The sequence below is a fragment of the Centrocercus urophasianus genome, unplaced genomic scaffold (genome assembly GCF_019232065.1).
Source record: "Centrocercus urophasianus isolate 14NV4802_14NV808 unplaced genomic scaffold, USGS_Curo_1.0 seq_11, whole genome shotgun sequence".
NCBI classification, from domain to species: Eukaryota; Metazoa; Chordata; class Aves; order Galliformes; family Phasianidae; genus Centrocercus; species Centrocercus urophasianus.
In genome coordinates this window covers 78,185,050-78,208,133 of record NW_024884253.1, presented here as the reverse complement: position 1 = coordinate 78,208,133, position 23,084 = coordinate 78,185,050, and the positions used below count along the sequence as shown (strand labels likewise).

The window sequence follows — 23,084 nt, the reverse complement described above, 5'->3', positions numbered from 1 at the left end:
TCATCTGCACACTACTTATACATAATTTGTTGTTATTTAGAATATACTGACAATTTCTCCCATTAAACTTACACGAAAACAAGCCATGAGCAACACAGTGTATCCTCAAAGCACTGAGAGCCAGAGCAGGAAGACACAAAGACTGGACAGAGAACAAGAGGCTGAAGTAGCTCTAAAGTGAATGTGCCACTGTTTTCCAAACACCCAACACACAAGTTACAGTATGGGTAGCTAATCCCTATTTCTCCTCAAAACAGACAGGAATGCATACTGGATAATTTGTTCCTACTGATGATATCATTTTGTTAAGTTTACTGTTTTTAATGACTAAGTTTCAGCCTTCTCTCACTTTCTCCCATGTAGAAGATTAGAACAGCCTCCCAGTGACCTATTTTATGAGTCATAATCTTCACTATTTATGATTCAGAAAAAAGTCTTCTCTGACAGTATTTCCCAGACTACCGTGGGCTCATTCCAAGAACCAATTTCATCTTCATTGGTTTCCTGTAGGAAACCAGACCAACTTCCTATTATTTTGTTTTCCTTCATTTCAGCATGGCTCACATAAAACTAACTGGAAGCGAGAGCAATTTTTAAAAAAAACTTTATTCTACATAAACACATGCCAACATAAACAGCACCAAAAAATACTGAAGACGTCACTGGTTCTAAGTGACCAGAATGTGAAGTAAGCTAAGATTAGTAGTCTTTTTTTCTTCCTTCTCTAAACATGTTGCACACAGGCAAAAGTGGTACATTTACATCAGCAAAGTATAATGGCAAGAAATGTTAAGTCCTCTGGGAAAGTCCCTCACTCTTAACAAGCAGCCAAGTTCTAACCCCTCTCTTCTAATCCTGGGAATTGTTTTCAAATGGTGAATGCTGTTGGACTGTCTAGAAACATGCAAATGTGGCACTTAGGGACATGGTTTACTGGACACAGTGGTGATGCGTTGACAGTTGGACTTGACAATCTTAAAGGTCTTTTCCAACTTCATAAAATCTATAATTTTTAATACATATTTTAAGTCCTATCAAAAGCCTAGTGAAGTCCACCAGTCATTTTAATTAGGCCAGGGGTACTTGGATTATTTCCCCAGCTGCAACAACAGAACTATTATTGGAGATATTACGAAGCACAATAAGCACTCCTCAAAGTCCCCAACAAGGCTTCACCTAGGTACAGTAGGGCTTCTTCACACTGCTTAAGCATTGGTCTGCTGCATTCATGCTAGCTTATGCGATAGCTTCTTCAGGTCTCCCTCACTGTGCTCCATGGCACTTTAGAGTTCCAAAAGCTAAGAGTCAGCACCAGATCTGCATAGGCTCACTGCATGAGCTTTGTTCAATACCTAAGGAATCAACTTTCCCAGAGCCCATGTCAGTATTATCTAAGAATCTACTGCAGCCTCATCACCACCATCATCCCTTTACTACCTCTCAGAGCTGTGATTTAAGCTGCCAGCAAATGCAATAAGCACATGGAGATAGCATAGTTCTAGACCCATTCCCTAGGGGATACAAGCCAATTCCATGGAGATTGTTAACTGCTGAAATGGTTTAAGACATGAAGCACTGAAACATCTGAACTTGGTCTGCAAGTACCTGGAACGATTTGCCATTTCAATTCTACAAAGCAGCAGCTAAAATGCCTTCTGAACCAGAGCTGCCCTTAGAACCATGTTAGACTTGTTCTTACAGTGCTGTACCCAATCTAAAAACCCTAACCAGACTCACGCATAGCATAGAGCAAACTGCCTAACTCAATCACACAAGCAATTCAAAGATTATTCCCATTTCATCTTTATATTCTCCTGTCTGCCTTATCAATAGCTGGAGTCTTTCATCATGATTTCCTCATAGAACTTGTGCACTGATAGGAGCACCAGATGGTTTTCTATAGGAAAGCTGATTTATAAAACCAAAGTGGTTCTCATTAAACTTAAATGCTCCCTCAGTTCTAACCTCAAGAGAAGCTAGGGAATATTACTGCTGAGGAACACTTTCACATTGCACACACTAAGGAAAGGGCACAAGGCTAACAATTTACTTCGCCACCAGTCTTTGTTTGTAATCATGGCAGGGAGTATAAATGAGATTTTGGCAAGTAAACAAAGTTCACCTGCCAGTGAATTGAGCTGAACATAAAACAATACAGCTTAACATACATATGTATAACACAAATTAAAGTTATCTGTTCTATCAAACGTGCTCCAGTATGACACAGCAATTCATTGCCAAGGTGAAGTCTTTGCAGTTTCAGTTTCTTTAACTTGATTTTCTAGCAAAAAAAATTAGTAAAGCCATAAGCTGTAGCAAAGCCATTTTCTCTATTTAAAGGTCAGACAAAAATACCATGTACATGAAAATCAGTATAAGCAAAGCCTTTCACAAACTTTAATGCAAACGTGTTTATACTTGATGTCTGATGTAACAGTGCACAATTTCTCCACAGGTTTGATCTCCAGTATGCTGCACAGAGAAAGTTATTGCAAACAGTAGAAAAAATTGATTTCTCAACCTAGAGATCTTGTTGATAATGAAAATTTAAGCTCACCAATTTCCAGTATCTGTTTATGTAGTCAGTCTCCAAACTCATGCCATAACTCAGCACCACAGCAAGTACAATTATTTAGTATTTACCAAAGGCAGAACTTATTAAAACGGTTATATATGTGGCAAGTTAAAAAATATACTGATATATCTCCATCAACACTCACTCATTGTTCTCAGCTCACCTTGACGTGGCTCTGAGCTCCCAGGTTGTATATCTCATTGGGTTTGACTTCATTAATGATCTTCACCAGACAGGTGCTGTCCGTGAGGTCACCATAGTGCAGCTTCATGTCTTCAGAGTTTAAGAACATACAGTTAATATACTTTAATACCAACACAGCATTCTTCATCCAGATTCTATCCCAGGCTTAAAGTTCAAAAACAGTAATTGGAAAAAATGGAGAACACTAGCTAAGTAAGACAATGCTTGTTTTTAACTCTTTACTCACAATATACATTTCTCTACAATAATAAATACTATTTTCGATTCTTTTTAATAACGTGACTTACCTAGCAACCTTTTTTGGCATTTCCTCAATAACTTACAATTTGTTAAGCCAAGTTATACATATATTTGACCAATGCCACATACTGAATTTCAGCCGTAAGCCACCCAAAAGAGTTTTATTTTAGTTCAGGCTTCCAATCTTTCTATTGCAGGCCTTTTTAATAACTTAGGCATACATGTAAAATAACGTTGTTATATGTTACTATGTTTATAAACAAGCATACATATAAAAACATAACTAGCAATAAAACATGTTTCATGATACTACACATCTCAGACACAGAAATATCAGTCATGCATGTTATCTATCTTTTCCTGGTTTAATTATTTCTAATTCGCATGTAAAAAGGCAGGCAAGAACAAGAGTCCAGTTTCTGTCAAAATACAGCAGGCTGGAATGGCTTATGGACTTATCATAGGTTTCAGACTCTCACCTGTTAAGACCTTACTGAAAAGATAAGTTCACTCTAATAAAACATCTTATTTTTAAGAACACCACACTGCTAACCACATCTATTAAAAATGTTACAAATGTTAATCGAACAGCTGTCACATTTAGAATCACAGCATCACCAAGGTTGGAAAAGACCTCTAATATCATCCAGTCCAACTGCTTACCTATCACCAGTATTTCCCATTTAGATGCCATATTTACATCAATTTTCATTTGATAACGTTACTGCCCTTAGTACATTGATGTTTACACCGCTCCAAGATAAAAAAAAACCCTTATTCAACACAGTTTAGCTGCCTTCTCATTTGACAATAATCACTCTTCTGGAGGATGCATCATCCACAGATTGTCTTCTCCTTTCAATTCCCAAAATAAAATGCAAGGTTTATCACAAGAAACCACAATTTTTAAAACACTGTTCAGATGTGCAAGTTGTGTTTATGAAATTCAGTACATGAAACAAGTTCTGATCACAGACCACAGCGTGCAAAAGATCCCAAACATTTGTACAACCAAAATATTTGGATATTGTTGCTAAACTACAATCCCCAAAATCATCAGCCTCCAGACCACCTTATGAACTGCTGCATTTTTCTTGCCACACTAACAGAGATAACTAGCAAGCACCGCTTCACCATTTTCTCTGATGGTGGTTGCTACTTTCTTCAAGACAACACATAGGTGTTGGCAGAGCAGGGAAGAACTGAAATGCACTGCCCTTTCTGCACCAGAAAAAGACATGCCTAGGTCACCTGGCATGTCTTCCTCTTCTTACTTCATCTGGAAGTTAAATGAAGCCTCCCTGACTGCCAGGCCAGACTTTAGGAGAAAATGCTCGAGATGATGCTGTTACAACAGGAGGCCCCAGATAGAAGACCTGTCTGAAATAACTGCTACTTCCTCCACAGGCAAAGAGCAACAGAGGAAACAGCACCATAGCCAGGCTCCCTTTTCCTATGCCAAAGACATCCAGTTCTGCTATCATCCCCAACTCAGAGACTGGTCTCCGAGCTCCCTTACTCTAGGGAATGGAGGGCTGCCACCTGGGTTGAGCTGAGCAGTAGAGATGCTCTGCCATAATTAAATGTATACGTTAAAGCTGTCACTATGGCACCCATTTTTGTCTCCCATCACCTTTGAAGTTTCTTGTTTAAAAATCTTTTAAATGGAGAGCAGGACACAAGGCACTGTTTACATTTTCACATCCTTGAAAAAGAGGTCTTTCGGCTGTCATCTGCTAAGCAGAAAAGATCTACCAGAAACAGTTTATTTGGGGCAAATATTCATAAACAGATTAAATGCCAACACCTTTGGGTAAGCACTGGTTGATATTGAAATTTTTCCAATCTAAAAGTCTCCTCAGCAAGCAGCAGCTAAAGGAACACATTTTTCCTTCTGTTTTTCTTTTGGGGGGATTCAGAGATTCTCTGTCTATGAAGATCACCTACATCCCATCCTGCAATGTGTAACCAGTTCATGGGAAGAACACAAGGCAAAAAGAAATTTAGTTTGTTCACACCAATCACTATTGCTTCTTTGCTTCCTCTATTACTGCCTGGAAACTCATTGTTTCAAACCAGTTGCCATGGAGCAGACTTTCCTGAGATTCCAAATCCAATTCTTTCTCCTTCAATTCATATGGCTACAGTTCCTCAATTAAAGGAAAATGAGATAAGAAGTGGGGTGATATTTAAGGTCTGCTTTCTCTTTCTCTTTTCCAATTCTCAAATGCTTGTATACATATCTGCAATATACGTTATCTTCTCAAATGGCTTTCCATATTCATATCTTGTCCTCATAATATACGGACTCCTTTTTGATCTCTTTTGCCTGCTTTTACTTGGAAAGTCAAATTTAAATCACGGGACACAGTTCTTATGTTGTCCTCGTTGGAAACATAGGGTTGAGTATTCTTCAAGAAGATAGTTAAAGTAGCAATGTATAGTAAGCAGAAACTATTCACAGAAAATTCACTCACGTTCTTTAAAAATGAAAGACAAGCAAAGAATTAAGAGAAATCTAAAAGCTGCATTACATGTTACAGTTCAGTAAAGTTAGGCTCTGCTTCATTATGGTTCAAAAGACAAAATTTGCTGACAGCATGGAAATATTTAGAGGTAACACCTTAGACATTCAAGTTTCTTTAAGGCTGTTTCATTCTGCACAACTTTAGAAATATACAATGTGAAGAACTACATGTTCATTCAAAACACTTAATTCTCCAAACTCCTCCTGAACCAACACTACTTCTTCTCATTAACTGAAGAGTTAACATCTCCTTACAGCAAAATACCAAGAAATGGCACTAAAATGTAACCATTTATCAGATTATCAAAGTAACACAAACCATTGTCAGAAAGTTTCCAGCAACTTCCCAAGAGCAAATCCTTCAGGAAAAATACATAATCATTCCCATGGATGCAGACTTTAAAGGTCCAAGCATTCATCCAGTTGTAAACAAGAACTGATTACATTTTACTTATGCTGTCATATAGGCTTTTCCAAACTCTCACCTACATCAGGGACAAAGAAGCTCATGAGAAAAAAGAAACTGAGTGCAGAACATCCCTGTTGACAGAGCAGCTCAATATTTTACTCCTCTTAGAAAGACCACGCAATAAGGCTTCTGTTAAACCTGAATTCATCATCCTGATACAAACAAGTTGTTCTAGAAACATGCCATCCAACATGTGACCCTCTTACTATACAGTATTTCGTCCTATGCAAGTGGGACGGATTGCATGAAGGGAGGTCACAAACTAAATAGAAGAGAAAAGCAATTAATCCAAAAAACCTATGTAAGCATGAGATTCCATGCTGTTGGTCATGTATAAAAGCCTATTTAAGTGCATCAAGAATGTACTGGTAAAAAAAAAAAAAAATGTTATAGATAACTGCCTTAAAAAAAAAAAATTGAGTGCTCTGAAACCCCAATGCTTTCAACCTCATAAGTATGTTTGGAGGGTCAGCCAATTTGTTATTGCCATGACTTAAAAACTACGTCAGTAATTATGAATAATAGAAAGCGCCTTCCTGTGCTTTTCACTTTTGCCTCTTGTTAACACGTAAGAATATCTATGCTTTTTCACACTTGGATCATAGAAAAGTCACTGATTTTCTGTGAGACAGCAGCTAACAGAAAAGGAAAGCTTAGCTATTCAGCTTTGGAGTGTTTATTTTTGTTTTTTTTTTAATAACTAATCCTAAGTCAAGTACAGCTTAATTGCATTAACTAATCATTACTTTTAAGTCAGAAGAAACTGAGATTCCCTTCCTGCTCCCAAGAACTTTGTTCCAGCAATAAGGAAACTAAAAAAGCATTAAATATAAAAAAAAAAAATCTTACTTCCTTCAATGTGAGCCTGTGAGTTCTTATAGAGATGCTCAATCCGGCCTGTATTAAAAGAACTAGATCGACGAACAATTCCATGCACCTGGAGATTAAACATGGAAAAATACAAAAGGAAACAGTAAACATAAGAGGTGATTCAATTTTTAAAATATTCTCAACATTAATGCTTTAAGACAAAGGAGAGCCACCTTCTCTCTTTTCAGATACATGCATCTAGTCCCATCAGCGCCTCCATTTTAAAGGCACACAATTTTCCAATTTATAACAAAATACTTCATGATGTGCTCTGATGTTGTCATTTTAGTAGCCTCAAGTGTTTTCACCTTGTGCCTTGTTGACAACCCTGGCAGCCCAGGTATCACATGTAGTGCAGAAAATACTAAGCTGACCTAGAGCATCACATGTCCTCGTAAATGAAACCCATCAATGTTAGCGGAGTTGGAGAAGCAATTAGTGAATCTCAAGATAACCACTGGTATTTGGCTACAAAGCAGCTTTTCCAGGGCCAAAGTTGATGGGCATGTAAAAAGCAACAGCAAAATTCAGCACCAGGAAAAGGAAAGAGGTGGGCAGAAGAAAGAATAGCAGTAGCAAGGTCCAAAGATGCTTTAGAAAACAGCTGTTATTCACTTTCTGGTGTCTTGGAAAAACAGACTGAACAGTCAGTCCTATTTTTTGTACCTTGTGAGTCAATGTTCTCAGATGGGTTACAAGACACACAAGCAACTCTAAGACTGAAACACTGGTTGGGAATTTCCTCTAACCAGCCACGATAAATAGGTTGGTGAAAAAGCAGCAGCTCTGACTAATGTTAAAAGAAAGGCCTGTTTGTGTCTAATACATTAGAAAAATTGTTCTAACACAGATTCTGTTTCCTCTTTATGCAAGATAGCCCCATGCCTACTGCCAAACTTCACGTTACCCTTGGTTAACAGCTGCAGGAACTGTGCACAAGTTAGCCTCTGACTGCCCTCCCTTTCATACTGTTCTGTATTTCAGAAAGTGAACACTTACAACTTGACGCATCCAACACCTCGTTAAGTTGGGCCACTTCACTCATTCACACTATCTTAAGTTGTGAGAATACACCAGCAGGAAAAGATGGTAAGTTTTTGTTTTGTTGCACAGATAGCATGAGCTGTTCTTATTTACACAGAAAGAAAATTTTTATTTTCACATAAAACACATTTTATTCCATCTTATGCCTGAAACTTAATGCCACATCAGAACGAGACCAGCTTTATGAACAACATTTTGGCAGTGAGGTCTGTAATTACTGCCGAAGAGCTTCATCCATATAACTTAGATAAATCTATAACATCAACTTCCTTGCATAAAATCTCTATCACCCAGCTACACTACACGCTTAAAATACCTTGTTCTAGCATCCAAATGTTGAACACTCTATAACTGAGCAATTTATTTACATCTTGAAGATCAATGGGGAAATTACACACATCCATAAAAATTGATTCCTAAAGAATGTATGTATAAATGCAAGTTTTAAGGAACGCAGTTAAAATCCCTCTCAAAGTAATTTACATAATGTTGCAGTTTCTAGGAACATGATTTACAGAGAAATACAAAAAATGGCAGCTCCATTATAATACAACTTCTGCAAATGATGTTGGTGATATTTTGGTTACTTAAATGAAAAAGCTGTTCTGATGAGCAAGCTAGTACTTCAGAAGAATTTGATAATTCAAAACTGTTAAGGAAGCTAAAAAGTATCCCACAATTGTTCTAGAAATATGAGACATTTCGGCCTAAAGCCTGATGAGAGACATCTGATCTCTCAATTACATGACTTAAGTCACCTTGAAGTTAAAGTCCACACAAAAAAATTGACTAAGTCAAACCCTGCCAGCTCAAAGATGAGAGTTCATACTTGCAAGAGTTTTGTGTCACCTGAATGACTGTGATACCAATGCTCAACAATGAGGTATATTAAATGCAATTACAACAAGACTTCAAAATATTTCCTAAAGTAAAGCCAGAAGGCCTCATGCATCCAGCAAAAACAGGAAAACCCAGAACCCCAGGGTTGGGTTTGTTTTTTTTTTTTTCTTTTTAAATAAAGCCTTTCACTCCTTTTTCTGGTACACACATACAAAAGAAAGCAAGCCTGCCAAATGCTTAATCCATGATAGCAATATTACTGTAAATAATGATGAAAGATGCCATTGAGTGCACAGGACAGGTGAAACAAACTGCGACAAGCTAAAACACGTGCAGACTGGTAAATCTAGTTAAGAATGAAAGATCTGTGTTTTTCTCAATAGGACTTGATCTTTAGGTAGATCGCAATTAAAAGAAAGTAAGCGTAAAACAAGTGACATTATCACTTTTACCCCAGTGTTCGATTATTCAGGAACAGAGGTCCTGAGCTAGGAACACAGTAAAGAACTTCAAATAGATGGAGATTTGAGGAACAGAAATGAAGAATCCTGTGCAATTTTTCTGCAATGGAAAGGGCCCATGCATTTCCACATGGAGTCCATAATATTTACTTTTAGCTGCAGCTAGCAGTTCCCAATTTCACTGTGGACTAAGAAACACATACTTTTACCTGGGAGACAGTAGAAGCAACCAGAATAATTCTCTTTCCCCAAGTAGAATGAAGAAATTGCAAAATTCATTAGTTTACAACAATGAAAAACCACACCAGCAAGTAGATCAATCAACAAAGTAGTAGGAGGAATGCAGTGAGAGAAAAAAAAAAAAGAGAGACTAACCACATGCAAAAGCATGCAAAGTGCAAACCTGATGAGAAGAGACTTCTTACCAAGCTATAAAACAGTGTTCCAAAGTAATGTTCTAAGTAATAAGCCAGTGTTGTAGAACGTGCGTTAAATTTTACTGAGCCAGGAAAGGCACTGTGAAGAGATTCATTTGATCATTCATTTCCTTCCTTTTTCTTCCACTGACATTCCTTCTGGAGGAATCTTTCAAGACTAATATGGTGAACCATCAGACAAACCCACAGGAATGTGATTGTTATACTGGTGGTCCACAGAAAAAAAAAACCAGTAATTTAGCTAAAGTTACGCAGAAAAGAAATCTAATTTTGTTTATTTTAAAAAGATAAATAACGTATAATAAGTAAAAATATAATGAATCCAGGAAAAGCGAGTGGAAAGTTACACTACAGAAAGCCTAAAGTTGTTTGGTTGTTTTTTTTTGTTTGTTTGTTTGTTTGTTTAAAAACAAAGAAAAGAAAATACAACGTTTTCATTGAAGTACAACTGCTGAAGAGGGCCTTTTGTGTCAAGAGTGAAAAAAAGAGATCCTCGTTCCTGTCAGTGGTACACTGAATCATAAATTATTCCTTAATTCCTTACAGTTTTGGCTTGCACAGGTTGTTGCTTATCTGAGCTGGCGGGAAACACACTAAGCAGATATACCCCAAGGAGAAGAGGGAATCCACCAGTGGACATTAGATGATAAATAGTACAATAAGCTGGCGTGCTTACAGGCCATGTTGCACATTCCTCTCTGGAGTTTTGATTTGTTATCTAGGGTTGAGTGGAAAACATACACAGAGAAGGACAGAAGCAAAGGAAGCTAGAGCTGCAGCATCCAAGTGATTCCATCAGGCTGCAGTCAGTCACTGAGTCACTCACCTCATAGCCTTTTTCCAGCAGGAACTCAGCCAAGTACGATCCATCCTGGGAAGAGTAAGATATAGGAAAATGTTAGAAACACAGTGAATGGGCCTGGGAGATTTGGACTGGTTATGGTCCCAAAAAAGGAAGAAAAAATTTTTGCAATGAGTTGGGGTAGCAAGCATATGCTTTGACTTCTCCAGATTTATGCACTGACCTAGAATACTATGGATGCTTTTTGGTTAATTTTAGACTAAGACACAGTATATTTTAAGATAACTTGCTTACAAACACTGGTTCAGAACTCCTGTCTCCACAATGGAACTTGGGAAGAGATTCAAAAGTGTCTAGGGACATCTTTCCAAAATATCTTAACCGCAGTTATTGAATTTGAACTATTTCGGAGATAGGGAAGGAAAAACATTCTAAAAAAGCTTAGCACACTAACAGGACCAATAAGTTTCTGTAGCATCATGTCTCATTTGCATCCCTGCTCGCAGGAGGAGTGAGTGCAACAATCTAAAAGCAGTAATAATTCTGCCTGTTGATTGAGTTTTTCAAAAACATCCCTAGCACATCCTATATTTATACTACAGCATACAGGCCATCTTTACAGTCTGTATATCATTGAGGGTTGAGAGGGTTCCTCTTCTCCTCCTTTTAAATCCTTGTCAAGCTCATATTATTAAACTAACACAAAACAAATACTTCAGAACATATGCTAGTGTGTGTTTTCCCAAAATAAAATGATTTTCCTAACATCACTATTGCCAGGATTACAAACACACTAAGTCAGTATACTTATAAATCTGTACGTAACACTGCAAAAGTCCAACAGAGCTCATCCATCTGGAATGAGTACTAACCAACACAGTGAATAATAATCTAAGATCATTCCAGAGTCAACTGACTTGCTTCAGGAATACCACAAAAACATGGAACACCACCTTGACTCAAATGCTTAAGCTATATTACGTGTGTTTGCCTTGACATGACCCTGGCCAGAAAAACTGAAGTAAGAAACTGAACACATCTCTTTGGTCTTCTGTTTTAAGCCATGTTTCTAGAGAACTCCTCTCTCACTCTACATTAAACCAACTTTCCACGTCTCAAGACAGCCTAAAGAGAATAACACAGCAAAATAAGAAATTTGAGATGCTCTGGGAGGCCATAGAGCAGCATGATGGCCAGTGAAGAGTGCTAATCAGATCATCATTATATGGATGATATATCAAAATTATGCCTAAATTTCTGCACAGTAGTAGGGGGTACTGCCATGTTTAAATTTCCAGTATAAAAAAAATTAATGCCATTATGGTGCAAATGTTTCATCATCATCTACAGTCTAGAAGATCTTGAAACCATGACTCAGTTTACACATTTTGCCTACTATGTGTACAGTATGCAGGTGCTTACCAGTTTTCAGCAGCCATAACCAGAACAGTCAGACTAGGGAGCATGACAAGCCATGTTTGCCAAGGAATCATGGGAATAGTGTGTGCTTCTGTCCATCACACAGAGCAAGATCCCACTGAGGGGAGAAACCAATGTGCAATGGAAACATCAGAGAAATATGGGAGTAAGGGCAGACATTTTTAATATAGCTGTATCTTTCAATAGTAATTTGCTTAGGATTTAGCAGAGGTGGATCAGGAAACTCCACAAAAACCTCTTAGTTACACATCCAAGTAAATAAAACAAAATACATGAAAAGGAGGAGAAAGTAGGAAACCCTGACTGGAAAGGAGATGAAAAAAGACAGGCTGTGACTACTTAGAAAGTTGACGTATAACAGACTTGACTAGGATTGAACCCTGTCAATAAGGTCCTGTTCTTCTCACCCAGGCTGTTGCTCAAACTTTCCAAACACACTGGAACATTTTGAACTAGCAGTGGCATTTGCTTCCTCCCTGCTTCCTTTCCAGGTCCATCAAGTGATAGGGCAGGGCTTCACAATGAGTGGGAAACAGGCAGCAAGTGTGAAAGCTACTGGTTTCTGGCTCTAGCACAGCGCAGCTGATTTACTGCCTGCTAATGGCACACAATGCAGACTCAGGCAGTCCTGCACTATGATACAGTATCACATCTTTCATGTTTACCTTCCTTTTCAGTATAGCAGCTGTCAGTGAGAATGGTAATCAGAATTGCAATTGAAGTGTTCAAGAGGTTGCAGCCTGTAAGGATTGCACAGTTCTAATCTTTTCTTAGTAGTATCAACAAACAAAGAATATAAAGCAACCTCTCTGAAGTGGTTTAAAATCTATATTATGAATATAAATTCTATTATTAAAACTACTGATTTCCATTCAGCAAAGACAGAGCTTTCATGGTTCAGGAATCACTAAACAAGGAAAGGAACATAAAGGGAAGTAGGTATTTAGCAAAAAAGCCCAATTTTTGTTAGTTAGGGCTCTTCCCTTCAAGTCATGTGCTGGCAACCACATCCATCCCCATTATGCCTCAAAGTAGGAATAGGCCTCCATTTCAAAGAAAGAAAATAGGCTATGAAATGCTGTTAAGCAGGATTATAATGAGAACTGACTCCACACAGATATTCCAAACCATCTTAAATAGTCAACATTTCAACAACAGTGCCTCAGCTGAAATGGTTCCTCATAACACACTGACATATCACTGCTTGAAGAATCACTTCATCATCCTCAGCCAAAGTAGCTTGAAAGCATATACAAAGAATGATACTCAGTTGTCTTCCAATACTCAGCAGTAAATTTCCAACTGCAGCTGTCTTACATGTCTGTAAAACTCCAGACAAAAGAAAATAGTCACATAAACTAGAGAGAGAACTATAGGATGCAATATTTTATTCTTAATACAGTAGTTAATGTCAAGAATTTCAATAAAATTTGATGTGCTGTCAAAGAAAACCTTTTTCCAACAGAGCAAAGAAATTGAGACATAAAAGAGTTAGAGTCTTGCCACAAACATCTAGAATAAAAAGTATCATGTTTAACTTGATCTATGAGCAGAGAACAGGATCGTTTATACAGAAAAGAATTTATACAGAAAGGAAAACTGGAAATCAGTGGAATTAAATAGCCTGTTTGACAATCCAAGTCTCCTTTATCTTGTGCTGTTCTGTTCTGGGAAATTGCATTTGCACAAATAGGCTAATTTCAGATTTATAGTAGCACATTTAAGGTAAGGCCATATATGAGCAATCCAAGCGCACAGTATCATCCTCCTCTTCCTTTGAGACAACCAGTTCTGATATCCTCCCACATTGCTACTGGACACCAGAACTAAATTACACATCCTACCTGAACATTAGTAAACTAGGGAAGAGGAATCCTCCTTTCCTACAGCTCCTTTCTGCTAAAGAAAGAAGAACAGAAGAAAGTATCACATGGATGAACAAACAGGAGAAGACAGACCAGGAGTAAACTGAACGCAGTTCTTATTACAATTCCTCAAATTCTGTGGGAAAGTACACTGAATGTCTTTTTTCAGAAGGAAAGGAAAGAACCAAAAAACTGATAGCAGCTATGCAAGTATATTATAACCATAACACAGGGAAGTCTCTCAGAAGAGTGTAGGAGAAAAGCATAAACAGTTTAGAAGCATCTCCAGAACGAAGTGACATCTCTCATAAACTTACAATTTTAAGACAAAGCCATGCAAAGCATTGCAATCTTGCTGCAAGATGCCTGAAGAAGCCATCCACCAACAGTCCAGCTCTCTATTTTTCTGACACACAGATCCTGATACCACCCAGAACTCCCAAACCTGGCTCCAACCCTCACGAGGCACAGCCAAAAAACATCACCTGAGCAATACAGCAAGAATGACCATTGTGTTTTCCTCGTGTCTTCCCATCTGCAAACACAGTGCCAATAAAGCCTGAAAACATTAAACACAACTGCAGTCAGATGCAGTATTTGAGGGAGGTTTGGCTTTTTGAGTGGGGATATTTTCAAGCTAAATATGTAGGATGAACATCTGTCCTTTTGCTATAGGCTTATTGTTCTGCTTTGCATTTTTATGCAGCTCCTACATGTAATGGATACAGTTTTCAGACATAATTATTCCTTTGGAAAAAAAGTACCATAATTTTCCACATAAACAAGAGACCAAAGTTGGTTCTGTTTATAAAATGCAAACTTGAGAAAACTATTCCCATAGCCTCAGGAGTAGCAGTATAAAGGTGAGCTTACGGTATTTGAAAACATAGATGGAGTAAATTATCAGTGTCATTCACAAGAGTCTTAAACTCTGAACTGCAAGCTGTAGCTGTGTTCTGAAGTCCAATTTGGGTAGGCTTCCATTAGCTTGTTTGGGGGAAGAAGTAGAGAAGAGATGTACGATAAAGGGATCTGTAACAACACCACCACTAATGTGCTGTCACAGTTTTCCTTTATCCTGGTTTAAAAGGATAACGTGCACTTCTGCTAAAAAACACAGAACTGGTTCCACTAGTATCGCTTCACAATAAGGAGTTTCTTCATCAAATTATAAAACCTTTGCATAACTATAGGCTATTTCAGTGTCTTAACTTGGACTGTGGAGACAGATCCTTTGGAGCAAGAAGCATACACCACTCTAAAGCAACATCGAAATGATTTTAATAACAGCTACTAACTTTTTTTTATGGCATGACATTAGCTTTCTTCCAAAAAAAGAAATCTGAAAGAGTAGTACCGTGTGCTGTTATTTCTGCTGAAAAATGCATACTTCTAATCATTTTCAATGATTTATGGGGGAAACAGGTATTTTGTGCAGCTACTATAAACAGAACACTGCTGCACTTTGTCTCAAGCCTTCAAGGCAGTATTTGAGGCAAAGCATTACAGGGTGCATACAAAAAAACAAAATGCACCATACTGAAAAAAGGAAGAATTATGAACTCTGAAGTTCTTAACTGATTTATTAAAGCTGCCCCCCTACAAATGCAGTAGTTTTTTTTGCTATATGGATTTGTATTGTGGCCAAAGTAAGAACAGGAAAACAAGTGTCCTTTTGTTCTTGCAGTCCAAAGGTTAAAAAATTTTTGTTTTAAAACATTCCTCACAACTGAAGTTCTTTTTGTGGTGCATTAAATGCAGTACTGGAATACGAGAAAGAGTTATCATTAGCAACAACAGAAGTGCTTAATGACATTCCTCTGCCCTTCTTCACTTAGGAGCCATTTAAAAGGAAACTAAGTAGCTTGGAAAAGTGAATCACTGTGTTATTTCCACATCTGAGCCTTCACACAACTATTCCACTGGTAAACTATTAAGTTATATTAAGGACTGTAACTGCAGTTACATATAGCAGCAAAAGGTGATTCATTCTTTCTTCTTTCCTCCCTCCACAGTTATCTTTACACAGAACAGTGCAACTCGCATCAATATTTATAGCTATTTTACCATGAACATGAGCATAGACAATGCCTGAAAGAATTACTGCTCTGTTCTAAAGGCAGTGTGAGCAGACTAAGTTTGTGTAATTAGAACTGCCCTTCACAGTTAGTAGAAGCAGCTTGAAATTAAGCTAACAGTAGCAAGGTAGGAAAGTGCAACACTGCTTATTTAAATGTTGATACTCTCAATAAAATCAGATTATACTCTACAATATCAAATAGCTTGCAGCTAGCATACAAAAATCAGTGTAAAATAAATTACTCCAAACCAATTACACTTTTTTTGTGATTGCAAGAACCTGTGACACCTGATATCTTATTTCTGAACATTCACCACAAATTTCCCAGTGAAGACAGTTGGGTGCTTGACAGGTTTATCTACCCCAAAAGCTCTCAACTACTCAGGTACTCAAAACTAACTACTAGCTTTAAAATATACTTCAAAGAATTTTTTATGTTAATAAAGAGGAAAAGTATTAGTAAAAAGGCTTGTAATAAGCCATACTGCATTACATCTTCAGGTATGAATGTGTGCAGCATACTAATGAAATAAACCAGTTATGAGCTCTAAATTTGAGATAAATCTAGTTATGCTTTTCTCTCCTACTAGTGAAACCTCAGGGAGTAGAAGAATGCGTCCAATAACTCTATAAATATGGAAACAAATCATATGGACAACAACCCACAAGAAAATAAAAACCTCTACTTTGTGTTTGTAATGGGGAAACCTGCAACAGCTTTAACAGCCACAAGATGGTTATTTCATCCATTCTTATTTCCTCCTGCTTTCAAATAACTGTGGGTATCAGATGGTCTTTTACCATTCCAAAACAGTAGCAGCATTTCCAAGTCGCAGGAGACATGAGCTTTCTATCCATGCCCATCCTCTCGCACTCGGACAAATCCATCAGCTCATTACATGACTAACTGCTGCAGCTGACTCAAAGAACCCTCCCAGTCTGCAACAAATGCTAACTGTAAACCAGGACACAGCACTACTCAGTGGAAACCCAAACAAGCAGACCAGTTCTCTGTGCAGAGCAAATCAAACAGTAAACACAGAACTATGATGGGCATGTTCTCAGAAGAGCAAAGTTGGCCTTCCATTTAAAAAAAAAAAAAAAGCCAAGATTTGTTTCTGTAGCAAAAAAGTAATCTGTAGAGCCTTGAAAGTTTTGGAAGAAATACAGTGCCTGTTATGTTCAAATCAAATGACTAGTTTTGTCGAGTGACACAAGGAGGAAAAGGTGAAATCTTTAGTCATGATCTTAATACTTCATCTTTACCAACCCTGGAATGAATACCATTGAAAAGCAGCTAACATCACTATTATTGCAACTCGAGAGGAGGCCACGAGAGGAGGCCACCTGAACCCATGTGCACAGCTCAACACAGTATCAAAAGAATCTTATTTCTAGACAGGATTGCTTACTCTCCCTCGCAGTCCAATACAGCACTTTCACCACTGTATCATCATCCTCCTGTGCTGATAATCCAGTAAGCCAACAGCACCTGAGCTTACATGACTTCAAATTTAGCCTAAGATGTTTTCTTTGTATTCCCTACAAAATGATTTTTTTTTCAGAAAAAAAAAAAAAAAAAAAAAAAAAAAATCACACTTCTATCTTGTTTGCATGAGACCAAAACTTAATGAGGTGTAGATGTACATACATGTGGAGAAAGGTTTCATATCCATTGTTCCGTACTTAAGAGCTTTAAATACGAACACAGCAATTAAACCTTAAATACGATTTACTTAAACAATAAAAGGAAAGCACATTTCAATTGCAATTGAGAAGCAATGCACATTAAGCTAACTTCAACTTTCTTCAGTGTTTGCACAGTCAGAAATTTGGAAATGCAATCTGGAAAGCTGAGCTGGTATTCGTGAGCTTTAGCAGTTCTCAGTCTTGCAGTATTTGCTTGGATTGAGTGCAGGCAATCATCTTGCATAGCACACCAAATGGATAAAGCAGTGTAGTCAAGGATGGTATCAGCACAGCAGTAACGTACTCTGAAAGCCACAGGAACAACCATTCTGTTTCCTGGATATTTGGAGTCCTGGGACAAAACACTTGGTGTTACAATTTATCATCCACTCTCCAGCATTGCTTCTTCCCCACAATGGAAGCTCAGCTTTTAATGAGCTGGCATCCACTCAACTACAGCTACATTTTTAAGAATTCTGCTTGTTCATGCAATTCCCATCATTTCAAGATTCTCACTTTTTTAAATCTTGAGCGATAAAAGTCTTCAAAAGGTCATTCCCAACACTAAGGAGATCTTTATGAACATTCCGAGTGCCTTACAGACAGTCTTTTCTTTCTAGAAATCTAGGCTGCTCAGATTTCTTGTTCTAACAAGAACGGACACAGGAAGAATTTAAAATCCTTACACCCACCATGTCAACAACTCAAAATGGCTAAACTTCTTGATACATTCACAATGGGGAGAGCATTTTTAAATAACTCACTTCACAGGATTATTACTGTCAATTTCTCTCCACACAATAGGAGAGTTCTTAGGAAGTTGCTCCTTACTCTCCTCTCTACACACATTCTTGTTACCCAAAACAGAGACATGCTAAGAACACATATTGGCCTGAAAGTAATACCTCCTATTTATTTCCACATGAACTACAACAGATTCAAAGAGCACACTAACACTATTCAATTAAATTCTCAGATACAAAGCAGCATTTTTCACTGTAGTCACCACCACTAGCTACGCATTTTCATCAGCGATGAACAACAGCCTATGTGCTACACTGATAACTGTACAGTTCTACTAAAAACTTGTCTTTCACATCACCATCACCACTGCTGAAATGCACCACCCACCTCCTCAATATGCTCACACCCACCGTTCTCCTTCTATAAACATTCACTAAGCATCAACGAATGCCATTTTTTCCCCACATGGAAGAATCCAATGACACACCTTTGCAACATACACGCTTCCGTATCAGACACCATTCTTTCAGTCTGCCCCTCTGCTGCCCTCTGTCACATTGCAATAAAAAGTAACAGAACATTGGGAAGGTTCAACATCTACTGCCATACCACCAACATCTGCCTCTGACACTGTAGGCCAACACCATAAAATAGGAGGCATTATGCTTTGAGCCTTAAATTCACAGAGCTATGCTTTAGTTGAAAGAAAAAAACGCACATAGAAATGATAGGGATGACTCGCTCTTCCTGGGCCTTCCAAAACCACGGTCCTCACAAAACCTTTTGAAATTATTAGTCAAGCCAAAGGAACACAGCCTACAAATTGAACAGAATGCTTTTAAACACTTTTTTTCCAAAGACAACACTCAATGGAAATCCTTATATTGCCAAACATTTTTACTACACTCAAAAGCAGCTTCATTTTGTCAGATATTTTCAAGCAAAAGGCTAGATATGGTCTTTTGGGTTTTTGTTTTTTGTTTTTTTCATATAGTCTAGGATTTTTTTCCCCCCACAAAATATGACCTGTTGTAAATAAATGAAATACATAACCACAGTAAATCTTGCTCAATTGTCTAAGTTACCGTTGAATGGAACTACTAATTCAGGCAGTGCAGCCTTCTTCTGTAATCAATGACAGCTCAAAGCGAATGTCTAACTCCACCGTAAAAACAGCGATAGCAAAAGCGTTCGCTAAACTTTGATTGAAACTGGACATTAGATCTGGCACTTCTATTCCACAAGGCTTCGTGTATTAACTTCAATCAAGTGCTCAGATACCGCATGAACCAAGCTTCCTAGTGGCAAGAAGCCAAGCAGGATAAGAATTATCTAGGTGATAGACCGCAAAGGGATGCAGTGTTTTTTCAGAGAAGGTTGGTGAAGGTCATCCTTATATTTACAGATACTGTACAATGCTTGCGTACCCAGCTTCACAGTTTCCCCTTGTCAACTTAGAAAGGGAAAAAAACCACAGTTCCATTAACTGCCAAGGCCCTTGTCTAAAGGGAACTAGAAAAGGAAAGTGAGCAATCATGTTTGTTTATCCTATCTGTCAGGAACAGGATTTGGAATAGGCAACGACTACAGCATTGCCAACGAAATACCTATTCCTTCAATTCATAAAATATCGAGTCACCTACAGTCCGAGTTAGCAAATCACCCCTTGTATCAGGCCTCAAGCAGTTATCAAAAATTCTTCTAGCTAGCTAGTCCACAGTTCCTTCACAAACAGCCTACTTATCACAAGTAGGGCAAAGCTATAATCAAGGTAAAGTCACTCTATAGTCTAAGTATTTCCACATCCATTTTATTCCAATAAATTATACAATTTTGCATAGATCTCTAAGAGCAGAGGAACTGTTTAAACTTTCACAAAGAAGTCTTTAAGAAGCATCAAAACAAACTACTTTAAAAAGCTCATCACAAGCATTTCTTCGACTTCTTTCGTTTGCTGCTCCACCAAAACCTGAGACTAGTTAATTTTACCGTCTTCACAAACTGTGGAGAAATTGAGTACATAGGACACATTTTAGTCATTTTTGTCTGCGTTCACAGCAATTTCCTCTAATCTCAAGGTTTCTTAGCAGTTCATTTGAATCACTTTGTGCCCTAGAAACTACAGGAAATACTACGGAATCCTCCCTGTCCAACTTTGCAGACTGTTCTGTCACATTTATTCCTAGCTGAGTTAACAACAGTATATCAAACCAAATACCATCGTTTCACAATATTACCAGCCCACAGTTTAAAAAAATTATTTAGTTTAATTGCCAAGTTATGCGACGATATATTTTAACTGAACAAACATATCCACTTACAAAAAGTCAAATATGAAGAAAGCATTATCTAGTTTTTATTACAAGCTTTATTTGTTAAGAAACTTACAATTTCCATGCTCAGGATAAGAGATCTTTACTGGTTTTGTTAAACATCAAGTATAAAGGAGAAAGCGAAGTGCAAGAGTACCTCCTTTACCAAAATGTGAGAAACTGAAAATAGCTCAGCTCTACTCAATCCTCCTAGAAAATGCTGACTCCGTGACTTCACACCAGCAGGCATTTTGGAAGAAGTTACATGATTTATCACATCTCTGAAAGAAACCTACAACAAACTGCTTTCAGGTAGTGGTCAAATCAGTCTCCAGAATCTAAGGCATCACACCTAACTCCCTTTTCTGCCCTCTTTCAGAGGCTAATCTCGCTGCCTCACTCACTCATCCTCTCAGAGTTGTGATCAGTACTGCAGCAATCTATGAGATCTGCGTACTGCTTTCTCCAAAGTTATTGGGAGAGGACTAGCAAATGCTAAGCTCATTGCTCTCCTGCTGACATGTAGGAAAGGTGAAACTGCAACACCTTTGTATGTGATTTTAGATAATCATTTATGCTTAATGCATTTCATAGCATACCAGGATGCCAAGCTATATTTTTCTCAGTATTCCCACACATACATACAGTATATTTAAGAGACCTGTACCTAGACAGTAGAAAGTATTTCACACTATTTTGTAAGAAGAGTTTCTTTAACACAAAACATTGTGTATTTACACAAAAACTAGTAGCTAGCCATAGCAATAGCTTCTCATATGGCACCAGGAATCACTTGCACACAAACATTTCACACATAGGGTCAAACATTTCTAACTCACTCTCCATTTAGTTTTCATTCACAGGCACAGAAACAAGTGGAAGTACTCCTCTCTGGAACAGCCCATACCCTCAGCAGCTCAATTGCTTCATTATTGATTCATTAATGCATAATCCAAACCATTTCATAGTACTATCTTGATTTCTTCCTCTTTCATCAGACCTAGTGATTCATAAGCAATGACTTCATTTACGTTTAACTATTCTGACAGCAGTTGGAGAGACATTCACTACAACAAAACACAACAGTCATAATGACCTTCTGTAGAACGTGATCAGGAATGAAGAAGGAACAAAGGATTAGCAGTCACAGGTGCCCAAAGGAGAAAAAAGAGCATCTCTTGCACTCCATTTCACTATGTTCTCTACCTCCAAGTATTCATGCCCTCCCAAAAAAGTCTTAAGCAGCAAGATTAATTTCTTTGCAAGTACCCCATTTACAGTCTTGAGGAAAGCATCCTACAACGCAACTAGCCAGAGGAGCAGTGCAAGATATAAAAAGGAATCTTTTTTTTTCCAACAGATAGCATGGCTGAGTAAAACAAATTACTCCTGCTGATGTCATGCAGTTAAAATTCAATTACACAGTCTTGTCTTTTCAACAGTTTTTGTGTCATTCTACAGAAAAGAACTAAAACTCTCATGATGTTGTCATAACAAAAGGCAAAGACCTAATTATACTGACCTTTTTTTTTAGTATAAAACACACAAAGAGCAGTCCTACGTGCCTTGACTTTTGCCTCTTGGCATCACTTGAATTCCTCCAAGCAACTTGATTTTGATTTTAAGTAACATCTTATTTCCCACCTCCAAGTGTAAAATGAATATTAAGCATGAGCTTGCTATAGTATTTAAGGGTATTTCATAACCAATGTATGCAAACAGTCCAGAAAGCATAGCAGGAAAAGTTATTACCATTTATATGCAAATGAATGTCTCAGAAGAAACAGGCAACAATACCCTGCTAAGGAAGGGATGGAATACATTATTTTTTGACTGAAATTCAGGGGAAAAAAGGCTTTATAGGAAAATGAAAAGGCTACAGAAGGTAGTATACCACTCACCAGTCTCTATGGGACATGGCTCACTCAGACTGTTAAGCTAGCTGACCCTTGACAGTGTTTTATGTGAGGACTTTTAATTAATTCACAGGTCTGATTATTTTACTGACAATAGTAATATTTTATAGATAGAGCATGAGAAGGCAGACAGACCTATGAGTAGCCTAGTCAGAGAGCAGCACTAAATCAACTGAAAGGCTCTGAAAGAAACCTTCAGCTTCCCTGTCAGCAGTCATTGAGTACATTGTAGAACAGTTGGCAAGATGTTCAATTGCATCTCATCGCTTCTTTCTTTGGCTTTCTCTTTATAAGAAATATTTCCTCCTGATATCACCAGATGCACAGTAACTAGGCTAAAAAAAATAAAAAATAAAAAAACAACTAAGTTTGCTTTCTAATGCAATCCTCCCACATCTTTTTCCCATCTGGAGTTCAAGCCTATGCAGGAATATTGCAACATAGGCTTTTCATCATTATTCTTTAAGAAAAGCTTTAAAAAAACCCCACAATTTATTATTTTCCTTGTAGCATACTACGCGTGCCACTGAACAGTACATTTCTTATGTCTAGAATGAGGCCTTTAATAA

The 23,084-nt window shown here is 37.7% G+C and overlaps 1 protein-coding gene across 1 annotated transcript in view; it reads right to left on the bottom strand.

Moving 5' to 3' along the window:
• The window catches only part of GMDS (GDP-mannose 4,6-dehydratase), a 390,054-nt gene that overhangs the window by 326,835 nt on the left and 40,135 nt on the right, over positions 1-23,084 (bottom strand). Inside the window, exons 2-4 of the mRNA XM_042840103.1 lie at positions 10,494-10,538; positions 6,865-6,952; positions 2,739-2,848 (exon numbers count right to left, since the gene is read on the bottom strand). Coding sequence (XP_042696037.1) covers positions 2,739-2,848; positions 6,865-6,952; positions 10,494-10,538 — 243 coding nt within the window. The remainder of the gene's footprint in view (positions 1-2,738; positions 2,849-6,864; positions 6,953-10,493; positions 10,539-23,084) is intronic.